We start from the raw sequence: 26,228 nt of genomic DNA on the forward strand, positions 1-26,228 counted from the left end.
ATACACTTTCATTATAATGGTTGTATCAAAATTTCTTAAAAATATCAAGTTAGTGGATTAATAGCAATTTTAAACATATATTTTATCGAAGAGTGTGGTGATAAGACTAAAATAAGCTTTATGTTTTATCTTTTTCTCTTTAGAAGGGAGATGGTTTGTGTCGTAGAATACATTACAGTATTTAATATCGTGTACTTTGATATTCTTTTCTTAATCTACTGTAATTTCTTGTTTCCTATAATGCCAAATCTTGACAATATGGTGAAGGTTGAGTTTTGATCTTATTAGTTTAATACCTGTGTTTATACAAGACCAAATTAAGACTTAGTTAGTTTGTGATTTATATTAAGATCTTTCTTATAATATTTGTTATGTCTTAATCTTAATACTATATTATGCTTTGTCTGGAAAATAAATGTTCAAATATCTTAATTTTGCATATCCTATTCCATTCTTCCATTAGGAAAAATATGGTTTATAAATCATATATGCTAAGAAAATCACATAAATTAGGTGTAAGAATAGAGAAATCTTAAGGTAGCAGAAAAATGCAATATATGTATAAGCAGAATTAAATAAGGTAACTGTTAATGTTGCTGAAGCTGATTCTACAATTTTAATTATGGAGGTTAAAAGGCCTTTTAAGGCGTCCGTAGTTTTGATGGAATGTTAAAAAAACTATTATGAACATGACATGGAGCTACAGCATTTAAAAATAAAAAAAAATAAAAAACTAGGACACATCCCTTTTAATTTCCCGAATTTTTAATAAAGCCATTTTTAAACGTAGCATAATAATCTAGAGCAATTAGATTAATTACAAGAATCTAGTGTTTTATTTCTATTTAATTTTATTGACTATGAAAATACATAATAAGCGTTCACGTGTTGTGCGAAATATTAAAATAATAATATAAATAATATACCGCGTACTATGATTGAAAAAAAATAGCGTCAGCGATGACTATGAAATGAAGATCGCTGTCATTTTATATTGGAAATGTCCTCAATCGTCATTTCCCAACCAACTGAACGCCGTTTTTTCGATCATACGGTATATATTGACAAAAAAACACTGAAATGCACATATTTGTTTTCTACTGAAAATATTTCCAAAATAACTTGCAATCTGGCAACATCGAAGATGTACGCATGCGTAGTGTTTGTGACTATATGCAGCAAAAACTTGTTTCAAGGTCAGCCACCGGATCCACACCATTACCCATTTACCAAAGAAACTAACGGTGTTTCCTTTATGATCTTTGAATAAGAAGTTTATCATACACGTTAAATATCGACTTATTTTAAAATTTTCTCATCCCTACTTGGCAACCATAGATTAGATTTGTCCTTTCATTTCACAACGTATTGAAAAGAGAACGCAAAACAAATTGACAGCTGTCTGGTAATTTGACCACTTTCAAATCGAATTTATGTTCCCTTTATTTTGTTTACAAGTGCTATTTTTAAATCGTTGAAAATTGCTCGGAACTGCGTAAAGAATTAAGTGGTTTTATTGAATTAAGGTGTCGCCTAAAACATGGCCACGTTGGAAGATAAGATTCTGGGCGAAAAACTGCACAATTATTGCAGCAGCAGCGAGGGTAGCGATAACGAGGGCTCCGGAGATGAGGCTCCCAAGCCAAATAAGACTGTCTCTTCTGTAAGTACTAAGCCCCTTCCCGAAGCGAATAAATGGGAGGGTACTTCTACCAACACGGGGCCCAAAGGTGTTATAGAGGACTGGAGGAAGTTCAAACAGTTAGAAATAGAGAAGAGGGAAGAGGGTGAAAAGGTGAAAATCGAATTGGCGAAGAAACTGACCATGACAGTGAGGACAGCTCTGGACGAGGAACGGGAAAAAGCCGCCTTGGAGGACCCCGACCTGGCGGAATTGCTGAACGACGAATTTCTTCTTAATTATCAAAAACAGAGGATGGAAGAGATGCTGCAACAAACGAACAAAAGTAAAACGTTTGGTAAGTCTCTTCTTTAGCATGGTTTTAATCAATTTCAAATATTACAAATAACATAAAAAGTAATACTTTGTAAGTAATTATATATTGAGAAACAATATGTACACTGGTTGAATTTGACACTTTAATATCAGTTTAATAATACAGTCTGTTGCATCTCCGACCTGGACATAGAAAATCATTTTATTTACAGAAAAATGTATTTGAGACTTTTTAAAGAACTCCTTAAAATAAAGCTTCAATGTCTCTTAGCAATGTGCACTGTTTCTCTGTTTATTTTATACATTTGGCAACATTTCTAATCTTCTCTCTTTGTTCAGTACATTTATAAATGCATTGTACTCTTCTTACGTATGGAAATGGGGACCCAAAGCTGAGCGTTGCCAATACTGTTTATTTTCCCAACTCCCCAAATTTTCCCAAAAAAATGATTTAAACAGTTTGAACCCTTTTAATTAATGTTCAAAATTGTTTTAGGCGAAGTCATTCTGTTGAGGAACGGTCAAGAATACTTAGACGCTATAGATAAAGAGGATCCATCCATTATCGTAATCATCCACATATACGAAGATCACGTCGAGGCTTGCAGGCTTATGAACCAATCCCTAAAACAACTGAGTAAAATTCACCAGCACGTCAAATTTTGCGCTATCGTGGCTTCACAAGCTGGGGTAAGCAGAGAATTTAAAGTTGACGGAGTGCCAGCCTTGTTAGTCTACAAGTCTGGCAATATTATCGGAAATTTCGTGAAATTGACCGATGATTTGGGTCAGAATTTCCAAACAGAAGATGTACAAGGGTTTCTTGTTGAACACGGTCTTCTAGAGGACAAGAGTTTGACTCCAGCATTGATAAGGAGCTCCACCGCAGATTCAGACAGTGACTAGTGTAGATGATTGAAGGTAAAAAATATCCTATATATGTACGCGTTGTAGGGCAATTTCACTATGCTAAATTAGTCTAAATGTGAGTGGATATTGTCAGTCTTTACTCAGAAACTGCTCTTATAACTTCTAATTCGTATTTCTATTTATTTCAAGACAATGTAAAGTCTGTCCCGTGAAAGAAGGAACGATTTTGACAGGCAGAAAGTGTCACAGTGGTATATTCTCTTCTCGGACAGACTATATATTGTTTTTTTCCTGCAAGAATTTGCTAAGTCAAAAATGTCAGTTAGCAGAAAAGGGAAAATTAGTTAGCAGAAAATGGAATTAAATGTATGTTTGGCTATTATAAAAATATAATTTCATCATATTTTTTTAATAGTCAAAGACCTACACTAAAATACTTATTTTATTATTACTTTTTTTTGGAAGACCCTGTATAAAACAAAATATTTTTAGGATATGCATCTTTATAAACCATGCAACATTTATATACAAGATTTTTTTTCTCATCAACAATGACGATATTGGACTTTCTCGCATTAATGGGCCACACTGTATGATTGAAATATGCTGACTTAGCTAGTTCTTTGCGGCAAACTTCAGAAGGTAGTCTGAACAGCTTCCAACCCCACAATGATACACAAGATTTTTTTCGAAAATTTATTTTTATTTTTTTACATAACCTTGAAACAACTAAGCATCAAAAATGGCTGAAATCTTAGTGGTCGTCGTTCAACTGTATATTACCATGTATGTATACATGAGGGCGGAAACTTTTTGGACTACCCTTGTATAATAAATCGACCAGGCTTGAGGCTTAAAGCAGAGCTAACAAATTCGTGACCGTATAGACGAGTTCGGTACTTTGGAGCCACCTATAACTTTGGTGCTAAAAAAATTTAAAAAAAGTTGTTCAAAAAATGTACTATATATTATTATATCTATATATTTAATAATATTTATAACTATAACTCCAATGAAGCTTTAATACTGTTTAATCTTACCAGTATTTCTATGTTTATCCTCTCTAGTGATTTAAAAAAATGAGGCATTTTTGTAAATTCATTTTACAAATTTATTAAATTTTATGGTTATTAAAGAATAGTACAATTATTATTGCAATAATAGGATTAATTTTATTATTTCTATATCTTAATATTACGAGGCTACTTATTTTTATTTTTTGGAAATAAATTATTGAAGAATAAATCAGAGATATAGAGGTAGGGAGAATGAGCATGAGCGTGCGCATAAATTCTAATCAAGGTAGTCGCCATGTTCGCTCTTAAACGGCCTACACACGTAACGATTTATCGTACTGGGCGTTGAACTGCAGATCGTAAAGAAAATTGTACGGTTTGAAGTACAGCCATTTTTTGTACACACGATGCAACACATTGTGCTGCCGCAGTTTAGATTATTCACTTTTCGTCGCGAAGGGCTACCTTTATGTCAAGAATTTCAAAGAAGAAAGCTGCCGTGCTTGTAGCTGCGGTATTGCTGATAGATGAAGATGATGAATAAAAAGAAATCAAAAAACGAAAATGGTGTAAAAAGTGGTTGCTGGAAAGAAAGAAATATTAAAAAAAAATAAACAAAATTTCATAACTGGAATTTCTTTTCATTTTATTTGCATAATATTTTGATTTCACATCCCATAGGCATCTATTTTCTCTATATAAATCAGTAAAGTCTTCCCAGAACGTCTTATTTTTTAAATCCATAATATTGATTAAACCAAAAATAAATAAAAATTATATCGTAACTGCGCGGTGCGGCAGGGAATACACTCCACGCGTTCAAACCCCACCCCAGACACGACCCGTTGATACGATATTTTACGAAAGCTCCGTACTGCAAACGATTTGACGACTGCGTGCTGCAAACCATCCAATTTCCCTACACACGCTACGATTTATCGTTAATGCGGCAGTTTCGATGGATATCGTACTGCATGCAGTACGATAAATCGTTACGTGTGTAGGCCGTTTTAGGTCTACAGGGTGTTTCAAAAGACATGTGCCATCACTTGTGGGGCGATACCTCACACAAACTCCTTTGTTTCCTAGCCACAGGGGGTTAGTCTTCTTTTTTTTTCGATTTATTATAATTTTCTTCTAAGTGCTTTTAGCGGTTTTAATGAAATTTTAAAGGTAAAAGTTACGAAAAAAATGTGTATAGCCTAAAAGTAGGGCTGTAACGAGCCCTGTTTTTTTAACTTGACCGAGTACCGAGTACTCGGCTAAAGGTACTCTTCCCCGACTACAAACCAATGACCTGGTTTGTTTTTCTTATGGAGATATTGTTTTATTCTGTGGTTCCCCATGCAAATTGATATTTCTAATGTGCTGGATTCTGAATTGATTCTTTTAAGGTGCGGTGGCGACGTTGATTTTGTTTTAAGCAAAACTTATATGTGTAACTAATTTAAAAGTCAAAAATAATTCAAACAAATAATAATAATCTTTAAAGTTATATTAAAATGAGTGACAGTGCTGACCCCTTTTAGATTATAAGTATTAAATTATTATTTCACTGTGTTTGTGTTATTAGTTAAACTTATTATTATTACTTTGCTAAAATACATCAATTAAAGTTATGAATGAATAACTTTTTGTTTATTTTATTATTTGCTACTGTGAGTCTCATTTCTATCTGTTTTGGACATGCATAAATGGATTGTTTCTATTACCATACTTTACTCGGCCGAGTAAGGCCGAGCACCGAGTACATATTACTTGTTTAAAATTCTGGCCGAGCACCGAACTACTCGGTACTCGGTGCAGCCCTACCTAAAAGTCAAATTTAGTGATTACCACAGCCATTGTGACATAAAGAGAATACATGTGGTTATCTATTTCAAAAATTAAATTGTTCAAATGTCATAATAATGGCAGTAGCTGTCATGAAATTGAGCGATTAAAAAATTTATGACGGGAAACTCTGAGGTGTACAGATGGATTTACTGAGCTTCAGGTCGTAGATTCTTTTTGTTGAGTTTACCTCTAAGGTTTGTCGTTCGACCGTTAAACAAATAAAGCACTTGTTGTTAAACCTGACTTTTATTTAACTGATTTAGACAAAGTAAAGTAAGAAAATTAGATTTTGTGGGAAAATCGTATAAATGTCTTCTGTCAAATTATCTTCTGTCATCCGTTAGGGATGGGCACTATCGCCAATTTCGATATTATAGGGATGGTCGGTTACAATCTCCCCTTTTGGAGGGCACCAACGTCCTCGGGTGGTCTCCAATGATGAGTGGTGTGGATGGTCAGCATGATTGGAACTGCATGAACAGGTGGGTGGTCGAATATTTCTTCGAGGCCGTCCATCCTTTCTGGGGTGTTACCTGTAAATTATCAAAAAGAGGAAGGTGGGATTCATCGTCGGATACATCTTCGTCTTGGTCAGGCACACTGGTGGAACTTGTGGATTGGCTTCTTTGGGTGGTTTTAGGTGGTCTTCCACGTCTTCTTTGTGTTTGGACTGGAGGGGTTTCTTTTCCTCGGGATCAGTTAATGAGGCTACTTCGTACGTTGTAGGGGTCACAATCTTCGCAATCTTGTATGGTCCGTCTCTTCTTGGGGCGAACTTGTCAGTATAATTTGCTTTGGCTTTGCTGATGGGATGTGTGTCGACTAATACTTTGTCTCCTTCTTGGTAGGTTTGTGGACGTCGATTTCTATCAGCATATATCTTGTTCTTGTCTTGAGTGATTTCATGTTTGTCTCGGGTTTCACGAAGAGTTTCAGCAATTTTAAGGAGGTACGGGGTTACTTGAGGTATAAAGTTCTCATTTTCAGTGGTTGCTCTCATATCTCTTTGTACATCGTCCGGTGTTCGAAGTTCTCGTCCAAAAGTTAAGTATGCTGGGGTAAATCCAGTACTGTCACATTTCATAGTGTTCATTGCAAATCGAATAGACGGTAACTTTTCACTCCAATCGGTGTGTTGTTCTCCAACAAGGATGGCAAGTTGAGTTTTCAAGTCTCGGTTTTTCCTTTCTACGGGATTAGCTTCAGCATGATAAATTGGAATCAAGTGTTGATGAAAACCTAGGCAATGTGCGACATATTGCATAGTTTCGCTTACAAATTGAACTCCATTGTCACTTGTCACTCGGCGAGGTGTTCCAAATCGTAAGAGTATTTCATCTATCAGGATTCTTGCACATGCAATGGATGTAGCTTGAACTAAGGCGAATAATTCTACCCAGCAACTTGCTGTATCCTCTATAATAAAAATCCATTTTTCTCCAGTAGGCGTTTCTGGTAATGGTCCAAAAAGGTCAATGGCGATAACTTCAAATCGTTTACATAAGGTGGGAGTTTGAAGTAATCCAGCCGGTTTTAAGTTCTTCACTTTGTATCTTTGGCATTTTATACATTTGGAAACATGGTCTGTTATTGTTTTTGTCATACAGGGCCAATAGTATCTTGATCTAATACGGTGTAAGGTCTTATCTACTCCATAATGTCCTGCTAATGGAGAATTATGATATTCTTCTAAAATTCTTAATATATCACTTTTAGGAACTACTTGTTGAAATTGCTGCGGGTCATCATCTTCTAAAGCATACCTATACAATATTCCATCGTTCATTATGAAACCTCTGTCTGTACATTTCTTGAATTCTGTAGACTCGGGATCTGGTGATTCAAAGCACTGTGTTATCTTCAAAACATCAGGATCTTCGAGTTGTTGCTGTCGAATGTGTCTTGTCTTTCTCTAGGCATCTCCACAACTACTTGGTTCACTTCAAGTTTCTCAATAGGTATAGGTGGTCTAGATAGCGTGTCTGCTATAACATTTGATTTACCTGGTGTGTAGTCAATTCTCATATTATATGATTGTAAGGCTAGTGACCAACGGGCTAGTCTTCCACTAGGTGATTTCAGTGACATGAGCCATTTTAATGGTTGATGGTCAGTTTGGATCACAAACTCAGAATTTTCTAAATAACCTCTAAATTTGTCAACAGCCCATACTACTGCAAGAACTTCTCTTTCAGTTGTATGATAGTTTTTCTCAGCTGAGGTGAGTAACCTACTTGCATATTCAACTGGTCTTTCATCTTCTCTCTCCCCTTGGAGTAAAACCGCTCCAATTGCATATGAACTGGCATCAGTTTTCAATACATATGGAAGTCTACTGTCAGCTTGTCTGAGGATTGGGCTAGTGGTTAATAAAGTTTTCAAATGGTCAAAGGCTGATTGCTGTTCATTCCATTTCCATTTTGCATTTTTTCTAGTCAATAAGGTCAATGGTCGGGATATTTCTGCAAAAGAAGGAATAAATCGTCTAAACCAAGAACAAGTTTGAATAAATGATAATAATTGCTTGGTGTCCTTTGGTGGTTGTCTTTCTAAAATTGCGGAAATCTTTTCCGGATCAGGTTGAATTCCTTTGGGAGTTATCATATGTCCTAGATATTTCACTGAGGAACATACAAAAACACATTTTCTTCTGTTGAGTCGTAACTTTAAGTCTGTCAAATACCTTTCTTTCGAAATGCTTTCTTTCTAACTTTAAGTCTGTCAAATACCTTTCTTAGGTCAGCAAGATGTTCTTGAAAAGATCTTGATAGCAATATCAGGTCATCTAGATAAGCAAGGATGGTTAAATCTTGTAATCCAGCTCGAAATCTGTCAATCAAACGCTGAAACGTTGATGGGGCATTTTTCATACCAACCGGCATTCGTCTGAATCTAAAAATTCCAAATGGGCAAATAAATGCAGTCTTATCTCTATCGCTTTCTCGTACTGATACTTGATGATATCCAGACTTAAGATCTAAGGTTGTCATATATGTGGTTTGCTTCGCTGTATGTAATAAATCGTCTATTCTAGGTAAAGGATATTTATCTGAAATTGTTACCTCATTCAATCCTTGGTAATTTACACATAATCTTATGCTACCATCGGGCTTTGGTACTAATACTACTGGTGCAGAATAAGGTGATTCGCATTCTTCGATTACTCCATCACTTAGTAATTTGTTTAGCTCATCTTGTAGTAACTTTTTGTTCGGTTCTGACATACGGTATGGTGGTACTGAAATTGAAATGTCGCTTGTTAAATTTATAGTATGTTCAGCATATGGTGTTGGTTCATTGCTTGGGGTAAATAACGTTGTTAGGTTTAGATAATGAAGAAGACCATAAACCATGTCTATCTGACAAATTTCAGTGATTTTATGTTCAACTGGGAGTTTGGAAAAAAGAGCTCTACATCTACTTATAAAAATATCTGTATTCTCATCTTCTTTTTGTTGATTGGAAAACAATTCTCTGTATATTTGGTATGGAGGTATTTGGTATCATGTCCAAAAGCACATCTTAAAGCTTCAATCGCTGCATCAAAAGAACTGATACTTTCTTTAACACCCTGCCACCAAATTCCAGCTTTATGTTCCAGTAACATTGGTAAACCCTTAAGAGCATTTTCTTCTGATATGTTTACGCAGTCTTTGTATACAAGAATGGAATCGAATAAAAGCATTAACGTTGGTGCCTTGTTCACTGTTAAAACGTACACTACATTTGGCAAAATTTCTTCTTTCAAGGTTTTGGACATTAACGTTCGGACTCAAGGTCATTCCTTGTATAAGTTGCTGTAACATTTCTAGGGTCATAACGATTTGTTGAATACCAATTTCTACGTTATCTTGATTCATGTTTTGTGGTTAAAAGACGAAATATTAAATGAAGTGGATGCTCGATCAATTGAAATTCACTTAATATTTAAAAAAAATCTTCTTACTTGAAGTTTTCACGAAATGCTTTCTTCTTATTGTTCTCTGTTTGATCTCAACTACAATTTTCTTGAGGCTACACGTTGGATGCGCCACTATGACGGGAAACTCTGAGGTGTAAAGATGGATTTACTGAGCTTCAGGTCGTAGATTCTTTTTGTTGAGTTTACCTCTAAGGTTTGTAGTTCGACCATTAAACAAATAAAGCACTTGTTGTTAAACCTGACTTTTATTTAACTGATTTAAACAAAGTAAAGTAAGAAAATTAGATTTTGTGGGAAAATCGTATAAATGTCTTCTGTCAAATTATCTTCTGTCCTCCGTTAGGGATGGGCACTATCGCCAATTTCGATATTATAGGGATGGTCGGTTACAAATTATCATTTTTTTCAAATGGAAACCCACTTTTTTTATTTCACTAGTAAAAAGGCTTTTCAATTCGTTACTTTTTAACTATACATGTTCCTATACCTAAAATAAATCGTTTTTAAGTTATTTAAGATTTAGCTTGAAAACGGATATTTTTCATGATTTTATCTAGCTTCCTTTGACATTAAGTGTCAAACGGTCAGACAATTTATTTCCATCTGTCAGAAAAAGAATTATTTGAATTTCCTATAATACAAAATACTGCCTGCTCCCTTAATTTTAAGTTAATAAGAGTTTAAAAAGTGTATTTATAAAAATATATTTCGTATTTTCGCTCTTTAGTAATATCTAATAGTTGATATTATTAATAATATTCCGTATGATCGAAAAAAAAAAAAAACAGCGTAAAGTTGGCTCGAAAATGATGCTGCTTTTTGAACAAAGCGTCACAATATGATATGGCCAGATCTATTGTTTTACATCACTTGACGTTTAAAGTCATAGGTTATTGGTTAAAATCAAGAAAAATATACGCTTTAAAACTAAATCTTAAATAACTTAAAAACGATTTATTTTAGGTATAGGAACATGTATATAGTTAAAAAGTAACGAATTGAAAAGCCTTTTCACTAGTGAAATAAAAACAGTGGGTTTCCATTTGAAAAAAATTGTATATGATAATTTTTTAATCGCTCAATTCTATGACAGCTGCGGCCATTATCATATGACATTCGAACAATATAATTTTTGAAATAGATAGCTACATGTTTTCTCTTTATGGCATAGTGGCTGTGGTAATCACTAAATTTGACGTTTCTATGCACATATTTTTGATAGGCAGTTTTTTTCGTTCAAAAATTTTAAATATTTTTTTTCTCAAAAATGGTCAATGTTAGATATAGAGTGTTTAATATTAATATTCATAAAATTTTACAGAGAATTTAAGTGCATAATAAAAAATGGGGGCACCCATTTAAAATAAGAAAGTTGCTGTCAACTTCCGGTATTTCCGGAAGTACCGCCATATTGAAAATATTTTTAATGGATAGATCTGATTGTGAAACTATGAGGTGCAAAAAATCTCCGAGCTAGATGTTGTAGTTCTCTAGAACCTTCTAATGCACGCTCAGCCTGGGACACCCTGTATATCACTGGAATACTTTTCTAAAAAAATGTGCGCCACTGTCTTATAATTAATAAAATTGTGTTTATCTCTTGATGGAGACTGAAATCGACAAAATATCAAGAGACAACTTTTAATCGGCATTAACTGGCATTAATTTTGCAAACAGGAGGAAAAAATCAGTGTCGCACATATCTCTTTTAGAAATATGTTCTAGTGATAACCCGTATGCACGTCCATGGTGAATCTGTCGACACTTTTTTAGCATTAAAATATGTAACACTTTTACCCTCAAAATTTCATACGAATCGCTTAAAGCACTCGGAAGAAAATTATAACAAATCGAGAGCTTATTAAGACTTTAACACCCTGTAGCTACGAAACAAAGCAGAATCGGACCTATGTTGATATAAGAAATAAATCTCATTTTTACGAGAGGATTCTCCCCACGTGAGATGGAACATGTTTTTTGAAACATCCTGTATACAGGGTGGTCCGAACTGTATTCCGGAAACTTCGGCAGCATATTCTGCAGATAAAAATAATTAAAAAAGTTCATATAAATGTATGTCCTTAAATGCTTAGTTTCGGAGATACAGGGTGTAGAAGTTTCAATTTTATTTCGATTTTTTCCAAATAATTTCTGAAGTAACGTCAATATTTGGGTAAAAAATGGTGTCTGGGGGTTTTTTGACATGAGAAATTTGAATTTAATGTCAATATGACTCCTACTTGTAGAGAGCGCCACCTACATATTTGTTAACTGGTTTGAAGACTAATAACTTTTCGTCCGTACCTATATAAAACTATTGATTAAAAAATATACATTTACGATGTTTTTTACGTAAAAAAAGGTCTCTTGGTAAAATCGCTACGAGTAATGGTTCTCGAGATATTTGGAATCAAACTTATCAATGCCTGTCATCATTGACATAAATTAAACATGTTGACTAAATAAATATCAGACTGGAATCATAAATTTGAAATGTTTTTGTGTCAAAAGTTCAACAGAAACTGTTTTATCATCATTTTTGGCAGAAAAATTTATGATTAATTTAAAAAAATAAAAATTTCTCAAATTTATTATTTCAGTCAAATAATTATCTACTCAACGTGTTTATTTTTGTCGATAATGACATGTATGCACTAATTCCATTCTAAATATCTTGAGAACCGTTGCTCGTAGCGAGTTTTATCGAGAGAGTTTTTTTACGTAAAAAATCACGAAAATTTATATTTTTTCACTAGTAATTTTATACAGGTACGGATGAAAAGTTATAACTCTTCAAACCATTTAAAACACATGTAGGTGGCACCCCCTACAAAGAGGAGTCATATTGACATCAAAATCAAATATATCATATCAAAAAACTGCCAGACACCAATTTTTATCCAAATATTGACGTTACTTCAGAAATTATTTGGAAAAAATCGAAATAAAAATGAAATTTCTACACCCTGTATCTCCGAAACTAAGCATTTTGGAACATACATTTATACGACCTTTTTTACTTATTTTTATCTGCAGAATATACTCCTGAAGTTTCTGGAATACAGTTCGGACCATCCATCTCCATCCACAATCTCTGGATTAAATACATTATTTTAGGTTACTTAAGACTTTTTTTGTTGAAAAATAAAACACTCAAATATTTTTGTTTTAAGTTATTAATATTAACAAAAATGTGCCAAGATATTTCTATAAAAGTAATTTAGATGTTAATTTGTGTAAAATAGATGATTATAAGAATGTTTGTTATTTTTTTTTAATTAATTGTACTGTAAAGAGGAGTTTTAAACTCCCTGAATTTTTGTTTGCATTTTTTCGAAATATTACTGTACTTTTATACATTTCCCTGACGTTTTATATCTTGAAATAAAGGCCTTTTCCTCTATGGGAGAGTTTTATTTAAATCATTTAAATCGGACGATTTTTGATTTGATTCATTGATGATGGGGTTTCGTAGTGCACGAAATGTTGTCAAAATATTATTAAAAGATGGGGCTTTTTGAGCATTTTTATCATTTAGTGACATTTTTGTTAATAATATAGTTGTATTATTGGATTTAGTAGGTATTTATTGTAATATGCTTCTTTATCTGGAAATATTTATACAGGCTGAGTTTTCTATGATGTTCTCTGTGGGTATCTCGGAAACTACTGGAGATAGAGAGTCGGTTAAATGGGGAAAGAATTACAGTTTTGTGGGGTCATAGATATGCGCCTTTCAGATTTTTGAAAAAGTTCATGGCTTGCTAGATATTTCGAAAAAAACAAATTTAGGCTATTTTAAAAATTGTCCCTAATTCCATTATAATCTATTTTAGGCAAAAAAATTTCAGATAAAAGTTGTAGATAATCACATCCATAATGAGTTTTTTTCTAAAGCCTGTCATTTTTGACATATGATACAAACATATAAAAAGCAACATTTTTTAAGCTTTTCAGCGATTTTAGCTGTAATATGTTTTTTTTTTAAATTACTGAGTTATAGCCAATTCTTATAATTTTTAAACAATTTTCATAATGATTGTCATAATGAAAGTAATGTTGGAACCACTCGATTGATGCGCGAGTATCTAAATTTAACTTTTCTAACATCTCTTCAAAACCGTTCTCTAAGAACGTTAGTATCGTTCACCGGTCAACGTATCCTCGAAAATGTATGGCCAAGAAAAGTTGAACCAATAGTCTTACACACTTTTCTTCATTTGAAAAATTCATATTTACAATTTTTGTTATTTTAATTTATAAAGTTTGGATGTGACAGTTTGACATCTCTGAGAGCAACGACGATTTTAATCGTCCTTCCTCTCAGAGATGTCAATTTAATTGACGACATTTTTCGAAAAAAAAAACATATTACAGTTGATATCGCTAAAAAGCTTAAAAAATGGCGCTTTTATGAAGTCATGGCCAACTATGGTTTCAATTTAAAAAAACATATGTTTGTGTCATATGCCAAAAATGACAGGCTTTAGAAAAAAACGGAGAACACAAACTCATTAGGGATGTGATTATCTACAACTTTTATCTGAAAACTTTTTGCTTAAAATAGATTATAATGGAATTAGGGACCATTTTTAAAATAGCCAAAATTTGTTTTTTTCTTCGAAATATCTAGTAAGCCATGAACTTTTTCAAAAATCTGAAAGGCGCATATTTATGACCCCACAAAACTGTAATTCTTTCCCCATTTAATCGACTCTCTATCTTCAGTAGTTTCCGAGATACCCATAGAAAACATCGTAGGAAACTTTAACGGAAACATGTAGAGCATCCTATTTAAAATATACAACTTTAGTTTTAAAATATATTTTATAAAAAAGATTGTAGTGAAAACCTCGAGCTAGAAACTTTATACAACGTGTTTCACCCTGTATAGAAATCAGATTTAGGTATTGAAAAAATATCTTATATACCTAAAAATCTCCTTCTGAATTATAAACTAACCAAACCAATTATAGACGTTATATACTAGATATTTATCAATATTTAAACTTAAAAAACTTTGGATTTCGAATATAGTTTCGTACCTACCTAATTAAAAATGAATACGTACCAATCTAATTAAAAAGTTGTAAAACAAAACGTTCTAAATATTTAAATGTATTTTTTTGTACAATGTATTAATGAATGTATTATACTACTAGATTCATTATAGTAGGGAAGCCGAAGTGCTAAATGGGGATTACATTTCCAAAGCACCTTTTTACGTAGAGTTTAATGGTTTAACTATATATATATTTTTTAAATTAATAATTTAAGAGTTGTCAACAGAAACATTGATTTTTTGGGACACCTTGTATATTTTTAATTAAATGAAAAGAACTTAAAATTACCTTTCCAAAAATATAGCACACTTGATATTTTGTTATAGGCTTTGGTCCCCTGATTGATGATCTGTCCGATTTGTTAAAAATGCACACAAAAAGCGATTTGCACTTGTTAAAAATGCACATTTTTGAACAGATGTCGATGTGCGGTTTTCACCATCATGTGTTTGATAAGAATTGAGCTCCAGACACCGATATTAGTTTTCGTCTATCTCTTATATAGAAAAGGGTGTTTCCTTTAAAACGTCCAGATCAGGGGCGGATACAGGAATTTATTTTAGGGGGGGCCCAAAATAAAAAGCAATGTCGAATATGCTTTTTAGGGTGCCATTTTTATATGCCAAAAGCCTAATATTTTACAAAATTAACAGCTTTTAGGGGGGGGCCGGGCCCCATGGGCCCCCCTCTGTGTCCGCCACTGGTCCAGATGACCCACCCTGAACAGGTTTTTAAATATGTAAAAAAACACACAAGAAATACTTGGCGTTTCAGATATTAATTGTGCATGCGCCCTACGTATTTCTGATAACCAAGGGATATTAATGTGCCGGTTTGCATTTAGGTGCGTCAGATGTTCAAAAGGGATGTTAAGTGAACCTTAAAGAAAACCTGTTTCAAAAACGGACGATTTGGTAGCGACCAAAACTCATGGCAGATTTTTTTAGAAATACGTAGTTCTCAGCACCACACTTTATTGATGATTTTAACTACTTAGGCTTGTTTGAAATGCCTTACTCGTGCCTGTAGAGCTGCTGTATAAAAGATTTATGTATGGTGGAGGTACTTAACAGGGTGCAAAGTTTCTTCCCTTACGTTATTTTGCCGCACTTAAAGTAAGAGTTAAAGAGAGTGTAAATCTCCAAATCACCCCTTAGGCTCCCCTACTACTATTTTGTCATCTCAATGATATTAACAGTAATCTTCATATATTACGTTTTGAATTTTTATTGACAAGAAAACAGTAGTTGCAAAATGACATACAACGAGCAACTGATCCGATGGACAAAATGTTTTGCTATCTTAGGAGGCTTATGGCAAAAGCCTATTTCGAAAAATTCTACTCTCAATCTAATCTATAACATCTATGCCCCACTGATCAAAGTTCTGTTCTTCTGCTTCTGGATATCACTCCTAATGGAATTCATACGTTTGATCGTTTACAATTATGACATCAAAATCATCATGGCCAGCGTTGGCGTGGTGATCAACAGTTCCAAAATGCAAGTCAAGCTGGTCATATTTTGGAAAAATAAGTTTGTAGGTATGTTGGACGACGTGGTGACAAAAGAAACAGAGATTTTAGAATGTCTTGATAAGGATATTAAGAAGAAATATTGTAGAAAAGTTACGGCTTGTAGAGGTTTTATGGTTGTTCAGTTTTTAGGCACTTTTGTACCTGTTTGTGCTATAATTATTTCAGGTAAGTCAACTGGGAGTTTTTTTTCGATGAAAATTGTTTTTTAGAAAAAAAAATCTCCAAACAATTATTAGTTATTTTTTATACAAGATGATAAAATGGTATTTTATCGTTGACCGAAAAGATTAATTCACAAGGGATAAAATCGCGAGTGAATTAATTTCGGGAGACGATAATGCAATTTTATCATAGTGTATAAAACAATATTTTTTCTACAGCGAGTTATGTTTTAAAAAATATTCAGAAATTATTATTTCAAGGAATTTATTACAAGTAAAAAAAATATTGTGCTGGGTTGCGTCGTTGGTTTCTATGTAATTTGACAAATAAATAAAGTTGTCTCTTTAGTTGTCAGTTTTGGGTCAATATTTCTTAATTCTATTTCGTGTCGATTGCTGATTGAATTGGAGCCAGAAATGGCTCAAAACGAAATAAGTAAGTTACCAACAGATATTCAGGCTGAGGCGGCAAACGCCATATCCAAACTACTTCCATTTAAATCCCGAATATCTTATGAAAATGAATACAAACATTTTCAAAAATGGAAGCAATTAAAAAACGTGCGAGAAGAAAGATCAAGTGAAAACATACTTTTAGCATATTCTTCTGAAAAATCAAAGAAAATGCAGCCGTCCTGTTTATGGTCGTACTATTCAATACTGAAAAGTACAATACTGGTCAATGAAAACATTGATATTTCAAGGTTAAGGATAAGCTATACTGCTTTGAATAAGAAGTCTAAGGAAGGAGCATATCAAAAATCTTAGGTACACCGCGATGGGCCTCAAATATGGCCGACTTAAATTCCGGTTTATCAGTGCCGTTCTAATTTTATTTAAAAAATGTAAAACTATGATGCAGGGCAGACTCAATAATTTGTTATTTTATTTTACGTTGTGAATAAATGTTGGTAGTTATTAAAATTGTTATAAAAATATATAATTCTAATAAAAATAGACAAGTTATAATAAGTATTTATTAACACAAACATCCGATACGCTACTGAAGCAGGTAAGTCAAATTAACGTATCAAAATTCTGTGACCAATGGTTGCCAATCACTAAACTTAATAAATATATTGTATTTTTAGATATAATTCTGCAACAACAAAGAAGCTCCAAATACGCAGTGGAGAAAATTATGGGGGAATAGTTACGGCTCAGCCATCAGCGTCTCAAAAGAGAAAAAAAAATAAGTCAAATAATGCAGGAGAGTAGAATAAACGCATGATTATAAATGAGCACCTGATCAAAACAAATCTTAAGTATATTTTTCTTAAAATTGTTCTTTTCTTTAGTCCCAAGTGGTACATGCAATTAAAACGTTTGACCCATGTTATTCATTATTTTCCATGAATGTAAACCTAAAAATATCTAAAAGTACATTCTCTTCTACTTCTACACACAGAAAAGATCTGCATATGAAAAGTGTTTCATTTTAACTCTTTGATAATGCGAAGTTCAATTTATTTGCCATCTGTTTTTTAAATGAATTTGTTGAACCGTGCAACCGAAATATTTGTTACTTATAACTATTTCTAGAGCATATCAGTAGGGTGTTGAAAGTTGAAACACTGAAATAAAGACAGACTTTTTTTTTTGTTAAATTAACTAGTTCTCTGTGTGTGATGTCGTAGGCTATTTCTGTCCACTTCTTAGTTACAGTGGACACTTGCCGGAGGCCAGACTTATTGAGACACCCGTTGTAATACCCATTTGTTTAATTTTTTTCTTATTATTTAGATTTTTCCTTAAGTGGTTTTTGCAAAAATTTTTAGGTACTGTTTTACCATTTAAAAAATTGAACTGGAATGGTTAATTAGGGTTATAAAAGTTATGTACATGTGATGTAAATTTTGTGATTTTAATATAATAGGTATAGGTAAGTAATCATATGCATATAATATTTACATAAATTTTAGTAATCACATATTTACGTAAATGTTACATCCTATAATCATCTTAAACTTTTATGTAAAAATTATGTCATATTTTCATGCACCTGAGCACGATTATTATTATTATGCGTTAAATGTGAGTTAATTGTTACATCTCTGTGTGACTAATGTGGAACTTAGAAATTACATAACAAGTAAAATGCGTTACGTAAAATATCAGTATGGCTGATTTGATTTTGCGAGATATAGAGACTTCCGTAACTCATACAGTCTCATCATCATTATCATTGCCATTACTCGCCGACGAGTAGGTATTTGACACGCATCAGAAGATTGTTACGGGAGGCGTTTTCTTTCATGAGCATTTCTGTAACTAAAAAGCCCGATACGTGATGTTCAGGGCCGGCGGAAGGCAAATATTGAGACCGGGCGAGTACAGTATCTGCCCCCCCCCCCATATATTATACATTCTCTTTTTCTTTCAATACTATCTTTTAACTACAACTAAGCATATTTATGCTTACTTTAACAATAAATTTTCACTTAAAGATACATAAACTTCTTCTCTTCTTTCAATCTTAGCCTCGAAATTGACTCACCCCTATAACTTCTTTATTTTTTACATAAAAAACGAGATTTGATATGTTAGTATAATAGTATATGACATAAATTAGGATTGATTGACTATTAAATTGTTTTTGGCCACACCGTTTCACCGGAAATGACTAAAACTTTTGATTTTTAAATGGCACCTTGGTATATTTCTACTTTATTCGATAGAAAATGACACTCTGAGTAGAATGACATATCATATGTAAACTTTTGACATTTTCGTGCAAAAAAACATTATATTTTAAATTTCAATCTAGAGTGCCATGGCTCTGTTAAAAATACTAATTTTTAAACAAGTTGCCTTGGAAAAATAGATTTGGTTGTCTGATGTTTTTCGTATCCTGTCCTGGCCGGTCCAAAAGATGCCAAAATCGTATTTTTAATCGAACATATCAAAAGATGACATATGTCATAAAGTAGAAATATGCCGAGGATGCCATTTAAAAATCAAAAGTTGTTATAATTTTCGATGAACCAGAAAGTAACCAAAAACAATTGAATACGTCAATTAATCCTAATTTATGTCGTATACCAAACAATACCAAATGTACATACCAAATTTCGTTTTTTTTTCTGAAAAAATATACAAGTTATAGGGGTGAGCCACTTTTGAGACGCACCCGGTATATAGAGTTATGAGAAATAGAATTCCAACTTCGGCAGTCTCGTTCTGGTATAAGTGATAAAAAATATTAGTATTTAGTTTCAAGCAGTTGCATTATTTTTCTATAAGAATTTAAGAAAATTTTCTTTTCTTTTTCACAATCAATTATTTCGTGCAGAATCAGTTTATTTTCAGATACAGTTTTGTTGGCTTCAAAATGAGTTTCAGCCAGTGTTTCAGATGCATTCCTTTGTTTTGCTCTAATGAGAAAAATCTACGATTCTGCTACCATTTTTCCGTGTATTATTACACATTCAATTAGGAAAATCAAAATCACCAAAAAATTGATACTTTTTTCCACTACTGTTAATAAATTAATTTAACTATTGAGGCAAACTAATAAGCTTTTTTTTTTGATAATAATGATATCCGGATCCTCTTCAGCTTCTTGTGAATATTTACCTCATATAATTTTACGGTACATTAGCCCTTAATAACAAATAAAAGGGGGTTTCCCGTCCAGTTTCGTCCAGTTGGCTGGGAAATGACAATCGCTGACATTTTCCATATAATTTTACATATAAAATGACAGCGATCTTCATTTCATAGCCATCGCTGACGCCGTTTTTATTCGATCATACGGTAGAAACACTGCGATTTTCAGCAGTCAGTCTAAAACTGTTAATTTTGCTGACTCTTGACCCAAAACAGTTTGTTTAGAGGAAATTAATAAAAACAAGAATTATAGAAAGCAAGGTTATTTACAAAAATTGATAGCTTTTGAATTATACAGGGTCCGGCAATAGTGCGTCGGGCATCTGTAGCTCCTAGAATAAAAAACTTGAGAATTTTGTTTAAGTGCAAACCTAAAGTATGTACCAGGATGTATTTCAGGAAAATATTTTAACTTCTATAGAGTGGCTCAAAAAACTGTGAGTGTACCTGGATGATTTTTTTTAAATGGAACACCCTGTATATAATTGCATTTTTGGCTTCCTTTCAGATCACTTTACATAACCCTAAGATATGAATAAATATATTTCGGTAGTTTCAGAGATATTAAAAAATAAATACAAAATATGTATTTTTCAGCCCTTCTTAAAAAAATTATTAAAAATACAAGAACTGTTCTGAAATCAAAACTTTTATTTTTTAGGTATTTACTTTATATAGTCTGTTCTTACTTTGTAATAAATATGGTAATCGTATATCATACAGGATGCTCAATATTGTACGCCAAACTTTCTAAAATATAAAATAATTTTTCTGTGTTATTTTAAACTTAACACCCTGTATATTATTTTTTCATTAGATGGACATTTAAAAAATGAACATTTTTTGTATTTAGAGTATTTCCAAATTTTGAACGGTTTCGCAGATACGCGCAGTATTATTTCATATGGCGCTTTCAATGGTAAAATACGAGAGAAAAATCTTTGGGTGGCTTTGATAAAAATTTACTGTGGAAAATGCCATATGAAATATAAAACCGCAAATATCTGTGAAACCGTTAAAAATTTTGAAATACTCTAAATACAAAAAATGTTCATTTTTTAATTCTCCATCTATTAAAAAAATAATATACAGGGTGTTCCATTTAAAAAAACGAAGAAAAATTATTTTATATTTTAGAAAGTTTGGCGTAGAATTTTGAACATCCTGTATTATTTAAGATTTTCATATTTATAGCAAAGTAAGTACAGACCATCTAAAGTAAATACTTAGTATAGTATTGATTTCGGAACAGTTCTTGTATTTCTAATATTTTTTTATAAGAAGGGCTGAAAAATATATATTTTTGATTTATTTTTTAATATCTCTGAAACTATCGAAATGTATTTATTCATATCTTAGGGCTATGTAAAGTGATCTGAAAGGAAGCCAAAAATGCAATAATATACAGGGTATTCCATTTAAAAAAAATCATCCAGGTCCACTCACACTTTTTTGAGCCACCCTATAGAATTTAAAATATTTTCCTGAAATACATCCTGGTACATACTTTAGTTTTGCACTTAAACAAAATTCTCAAGTTTTTTATTCTAGGGGCTACAGATGCCCGACGCACTATTGCCGGACCCTGTATAAGTAAAATACCACGAACAAATCAGAGTTATATTTTTTATTTTATTTTGATTAAGATTTTTCCACGAAAATGAATTCGCAAAACCCAGTTTCGAATAAAGCACCCAAAACACATAGAATGGAAGAAATTAAAACTAAATATCCCAAAGCTTTCGTGCAAAGGATTTTTTGAGCATAATTTCAGTAAACTAAAATAGGATACGTCTAGGATATAGTAGTGTTTATAATGTTTAGTCAGATATTCTATGTGGTGTGGTAATTGGTAATATTTTAATGTGGAAATTGGTAGTACCGATTAATTATTGATCTGGTCATTCGTTATTCGTTGTTTAGATTACTGTTTTTAAATATTTTAGCTGCCGTTGTGGCGCCTCTCGTATACGGCGCCCCGGGCGGCCGCCAGGGTCGCCCGGCCCTTCCGCCGGCCCTGGTGATGTTATCTCTCTTCCGCACTCCGGACATTCAAAAATTTCATTAATTTGTTATCTCTTTTCTTTTTGGTTGTCGTCAACTGAGTTTACAATTCTTCTCCATTGCATTCTGTTGTGCGCTAATTCCTCCCACTGATTCTGCATGCGTATCCCCTTTAAGTTTTCATGGAAAATATCCTTGTATCTCTTGAGTTGTCCACCAGGTTTCTTCTTACCGTCTACATGCTCAGCGTAAAGAGGAGATTTCGGTAGGCGGTTTTTTTGCATCCTGCATACGTGACCAGCCCATGTTAATCGGGATTTAGTAATCATGATTTCAGAGCTCTCGCAGTTAGCTTTTTCAAGGATCGATACGTTGGAGACATAGTGATACCATATACCATTTGATTCTTAACAGTTGCCTAAGGTGTCTGTGTTGCAACTTGTTTAATGTGCCGGCGGTAGGGCATCCAGGTTTCGCTTCCATACACATGGAGGGGATTATTATTACACTGCAAGTTTTGTTTTTGTGCTCAAGTCATGATTGTAGAAAACCCTGTCTTTTAATTTCCAGAATGCTCTTGAGGCGCTGCTAATTCTGTGCTGAATTTTCCGAAATCAAACTGCCGAGGTAGTTGAATTCCGCTACATATTCCAATAATAGTTCTCCTATTTTTATAGCATTGTTGGGATCTTCCGGGGGAGTGCACATGATTTTAGTTTTGTCGATGTTTAGCTTAAGGCCCAAAGCATCGTATGTCCAGGTATATGTGTTCAACATTTCTTGTAATTGCTTAAAAAATCATTGTATTAAAAAAATCGACCCACTAGAAAAAAATATATCGAACTTTAAAATATGCATAAATATGAAAATTTTAAGATGTCCGTTGTATATTTAAAAATTAACCTTTTTTACATACCAATAAAAATTAATTGCCCACTTTATTTTTAATTAAACAATTAATCAACAATCTACGTTTAAGCAATACAAAAAACCAATTGATATGCTTGATGAATCTTTATTATTGATTCATATTTTTGGGGCAAACAACATGGAGGTCAGAGTGCAGATTGTTTGTGGTGATTTAATTCTATGATTTAATCCACTATACTGAAGTAGGAATGGCGGTTCTAAACATAATGAAAACAAACAAGAAAATATATTAAAAATTGAAAAAAATACGTATAAAAAGCTATTATTCTTAGGGATGATAAACTATATCGATATATCTAAGTACCGATACTGGGGGTGATTGTTAACGATATTTGTTGTTATCGATATTGATAGTTGATATCTATAATTTCTTCACCTTCTCTAGGTAGGTATTCTTTGACCAACTTCGAATTAATGGTTACTGGGTTTCTAGGCTTCTAGAAGTAGAGTAATAATAATTTGCCATGTCTTGATGTTTAGAAGGGAAGATAACGAAATAAACGTATTTTAGATATCTATAGATAACTGAAATGTAAATTATTTATCTAACAAGATTATAAGTGTTAAAAAGGGTGTTATTAAAAGTTTATATGATAATTTCGTCCCATTGCTGCCAAAAGTCACTAACTTACTTTTTATTACTTCCGAGAAAAACGCGTCTAAAGATGAATTGCATTGCATAAAGATGTTATAGTTAGTAACTATTCGGTATTAAAATAAAACATAGAAAACATAACCAGAAATCGTAGTTAATGACTTTCTCAATCGATTCTCCGCTTCAAAATATAGTTAGTAATTCAATTTTCAGGTTGTTCGGAAAAATGTTAGTGACTTTTGGCAGCAATAGGACGATTTATTAAACGAAAAGGTGTATGCAAGGGCTGAATTAATTTCATTAAATTCAGAAAGTTCTTATTTCTTTTGTTCAAGGATTTATACATTTTTGGCTTGTGTTTGTTCTGGACCATCTTCTATCTGATGATGATGATATTAACATGGTTAGCAAAAAGTCCTAACGGTTGTCATCTTCATTGACAGCCAAGCGCTAAAGGCACTCGGTTCCTCAGGGGTCAATTCTAGACTAATGTGGGATTGTGTGCGTGTTCTAAACACACTAGGTGAGAGTAGCAATGTTACATTAGTCTGGGTAGCAAGGTACGAGGGTCACAAAGGCAACAAAAAGACAGAATAAATGGTCAACAATGATAGGGAAAATCATGGCGAACACGAGTCCACATCTGCTAGACCAGAAAACGGACCATATGCTCACCAATAATTACTTTGGAGAAAAGATAAGAATTCGCATCCCGCCAAGAGAAGAATGGGAAAGCAACCGAGTAATGAACACTCAAGAGATAGCAGTCTACACAGATGCTTACGTAACTTTAGGAGGCATAGACCGAGGATCTTTAAGGCTATCGGATGGCTATAATGTTCTACAAGCAGAGGTTTACGCTATACAGGAAGCGGCCAGTTGTATACGAGGAAAATCGCTGATAGACCAATGAGGGATATCGTGATATACTCTGATAACTTGGGCGCTTTAAGAAGCATCACTATGCAATCAGTGAGATCGAAAACTGTGCTGGACATCCGAGAAGCACTTTCCTGGCTGCGTCAAGGCCGGGCCACTCTGTGTTGGGTGTCAAGTCACAGCAATGTGGTGGGCAACCAAGAAGCGGGCAGACTCGCCAAAGAGGGGGCCAGGGGAGAGGCCGTGGCAGATGACCCACCACTTGTGACGATCAGCACAGTGAAGGAAGCTATAGAAACAAAGAGGCCAAGAAACATCAAGGCCAAGTAGCGAGAGACGTGGCAACACCGTGAGGACTGCGCTACAGCTCGAAGACTGTGGCCAGTGGTAGATAGCAAAAAGACAAAACAACTACTAGAGCGCAAAAAGAACTTAGTATGCATAATTGTAGGTGTCATCACTGGAAACTGCCCCACGGGGGTAAACCTCGTGAGATAGAAGATTCTTCTTCTTAAAGTACCTTCTCCATTCAGTGAAGATCGGGAACAACCATGGCAAATTCCTCTCTATTTTTCGCTCTTCTCAGCAAAGTATGTGAGTCCAGGCCTGTCCAATCTCTGATGTTCTTCAGCCAGGAGCATTGCCGTCGTCCGGGTCCGCGCTTTCCCTCAATTTTACCCTCGATGATGAGCTGAAGGAATTCATACTTGCTATGTCTCATGATATGGCCCAAATAGGCTGATTTCCTCTTTTTTATTATGTCGAGGAGTTCTCGGTCCTTGTTCATTTGGTTTAGAACTCGTTCATTCGAGACACGGTCAGTCCATGGTATTCTCAGCATTCTGCGATATACCCACATCTCAAATGCTTCCAACTTATTCATTGCGCTTACTTTGAGTGTCCACGACTCAACCCCTTAGAGAAGTGTGGAAAGTACGTAGCACTTGACGAAGTTGTCTTTTATATGGATGTTGAGACGTTTATCGCACAGTAGGTTCCGCAATTTTAGGAAGTTTGATTTAGCCATCTCAATTCGAGCTCTGATCTCAATGTCTGGGTTTAGGTCTTCACTAATCCAACTGCCCAAATATCTAAACTTTGAGACTCTTGCTATTGGTGTCCCTCCTACGACTACCTCCGTTGTCTGTCTTGCATCTCTATTTATCACCATGACTTTTGTTTTGTTTGAATTTATCCTGAGACCCATTGAGTCGCCCACCGAGGACAGTCTATCAAGAAGTCTTTGCAGGCCCTCAGTGGTGTCTGCAATAATAACGGTATCATCATATCTCATGTTGTTAATCAGCCTGCCATTCACTTTTATGCCGTCTTCTGATCCCTCAAGCGCATTTCGAAATATTAGTTCGGAGTACATATTGAAGAGCAAAGGGCTCAATACGCATCCTTGCCTAACTCCACGCTTGATAGGTATTGCTGTTGTTTCAGTGTCCTGTAGTTTTACTGTCGCTACTTGTTGCTCGTATAGCTTTTGGATAATTTTCAGGTCTTGGGTATCCAGGCCTCTTCTTTCAAGGATGCTCAGCAATTCCCTGTGGTTGACGCAGTCGAATGCCTTCGTGTAGTCTATGAAGCATAGGTGTACCTCCTTTCGTTGATCTCTGCACTTCTGCAAAAGCACCGATAGCGCAAACAGGGCTTCTCTCGTCTCCAGTCCCTCGCGAAATCCCATTTGCTGTTCACTTATGTCTAGCTCACATTTTCTTCGGATTGCCATAGAAGATTACCAATAACGACTATTGCAGGGAATGCGGAGAGGACGAAGAAACCATAGAGCACCTGCTATGCCACTGTCCGGCACTGGAATACCGACGCAGAAAGGTCGCAGGCC

The 26,228-nt window shown here is 34.0% G+C and overlaps 1 protein-coding gene across 2 annotated transcripts; it reads left to right on the plus strand.

The window, feature by feature from the left end:
- Positions 1–1,388: 1,388 nt before the first annotated feature.
- Positions 1,389–13,004, plus strand: LOC115877817 (phosducin-like protein). 2 transcript variants are annotated; one of them, XM_030894145.1, is made up of 3 exons: positions 1,389–1,979; positions 2,454–2,878; positions 12,638–13,004. In XM_030894145.1, exons 1-2 carry the CDS (start codon positions 1,541–1,543, stop codon positions 2,861–2,863), a joined length of 849 nt encoding a protein of 282 aa, XP_030750005.1. In that variant the 5' UTR covers positions 1,389–1,540; the 3' UTR covers positions 2,864–2,878; positions 12,638–13,004. The 2 variants fall into 2 exon arrangements, with proteins under 2 accessions (XP_030750005.1, XP_030750006.1); XM_030894146.1 differs by lacking the exon at positions 12,638–13,004 and adding an exon at positions 3,320–4,433.
- Positions 13,005–26,228: the final 13,224 nt, after the last annotated feature.

This window comes from Sitophilus oryzae, unplaced genomic scaffold (assembly GCF_002938485.1).
Source record: "Sitophilus oryzae breed Bouriz unplaced genomic scaffold, Soryzae_2.0 scaffold_1499_pilon_pilon, whole genome shotgun sequence".
NCBI classification, from domain to species: domain Eukaryota; kingdom Metazoa; phylum Arthropoda; class Insecta; order Coleoptera; family Curculionidae; genus Sitophilus; species Sitophilus oryzae.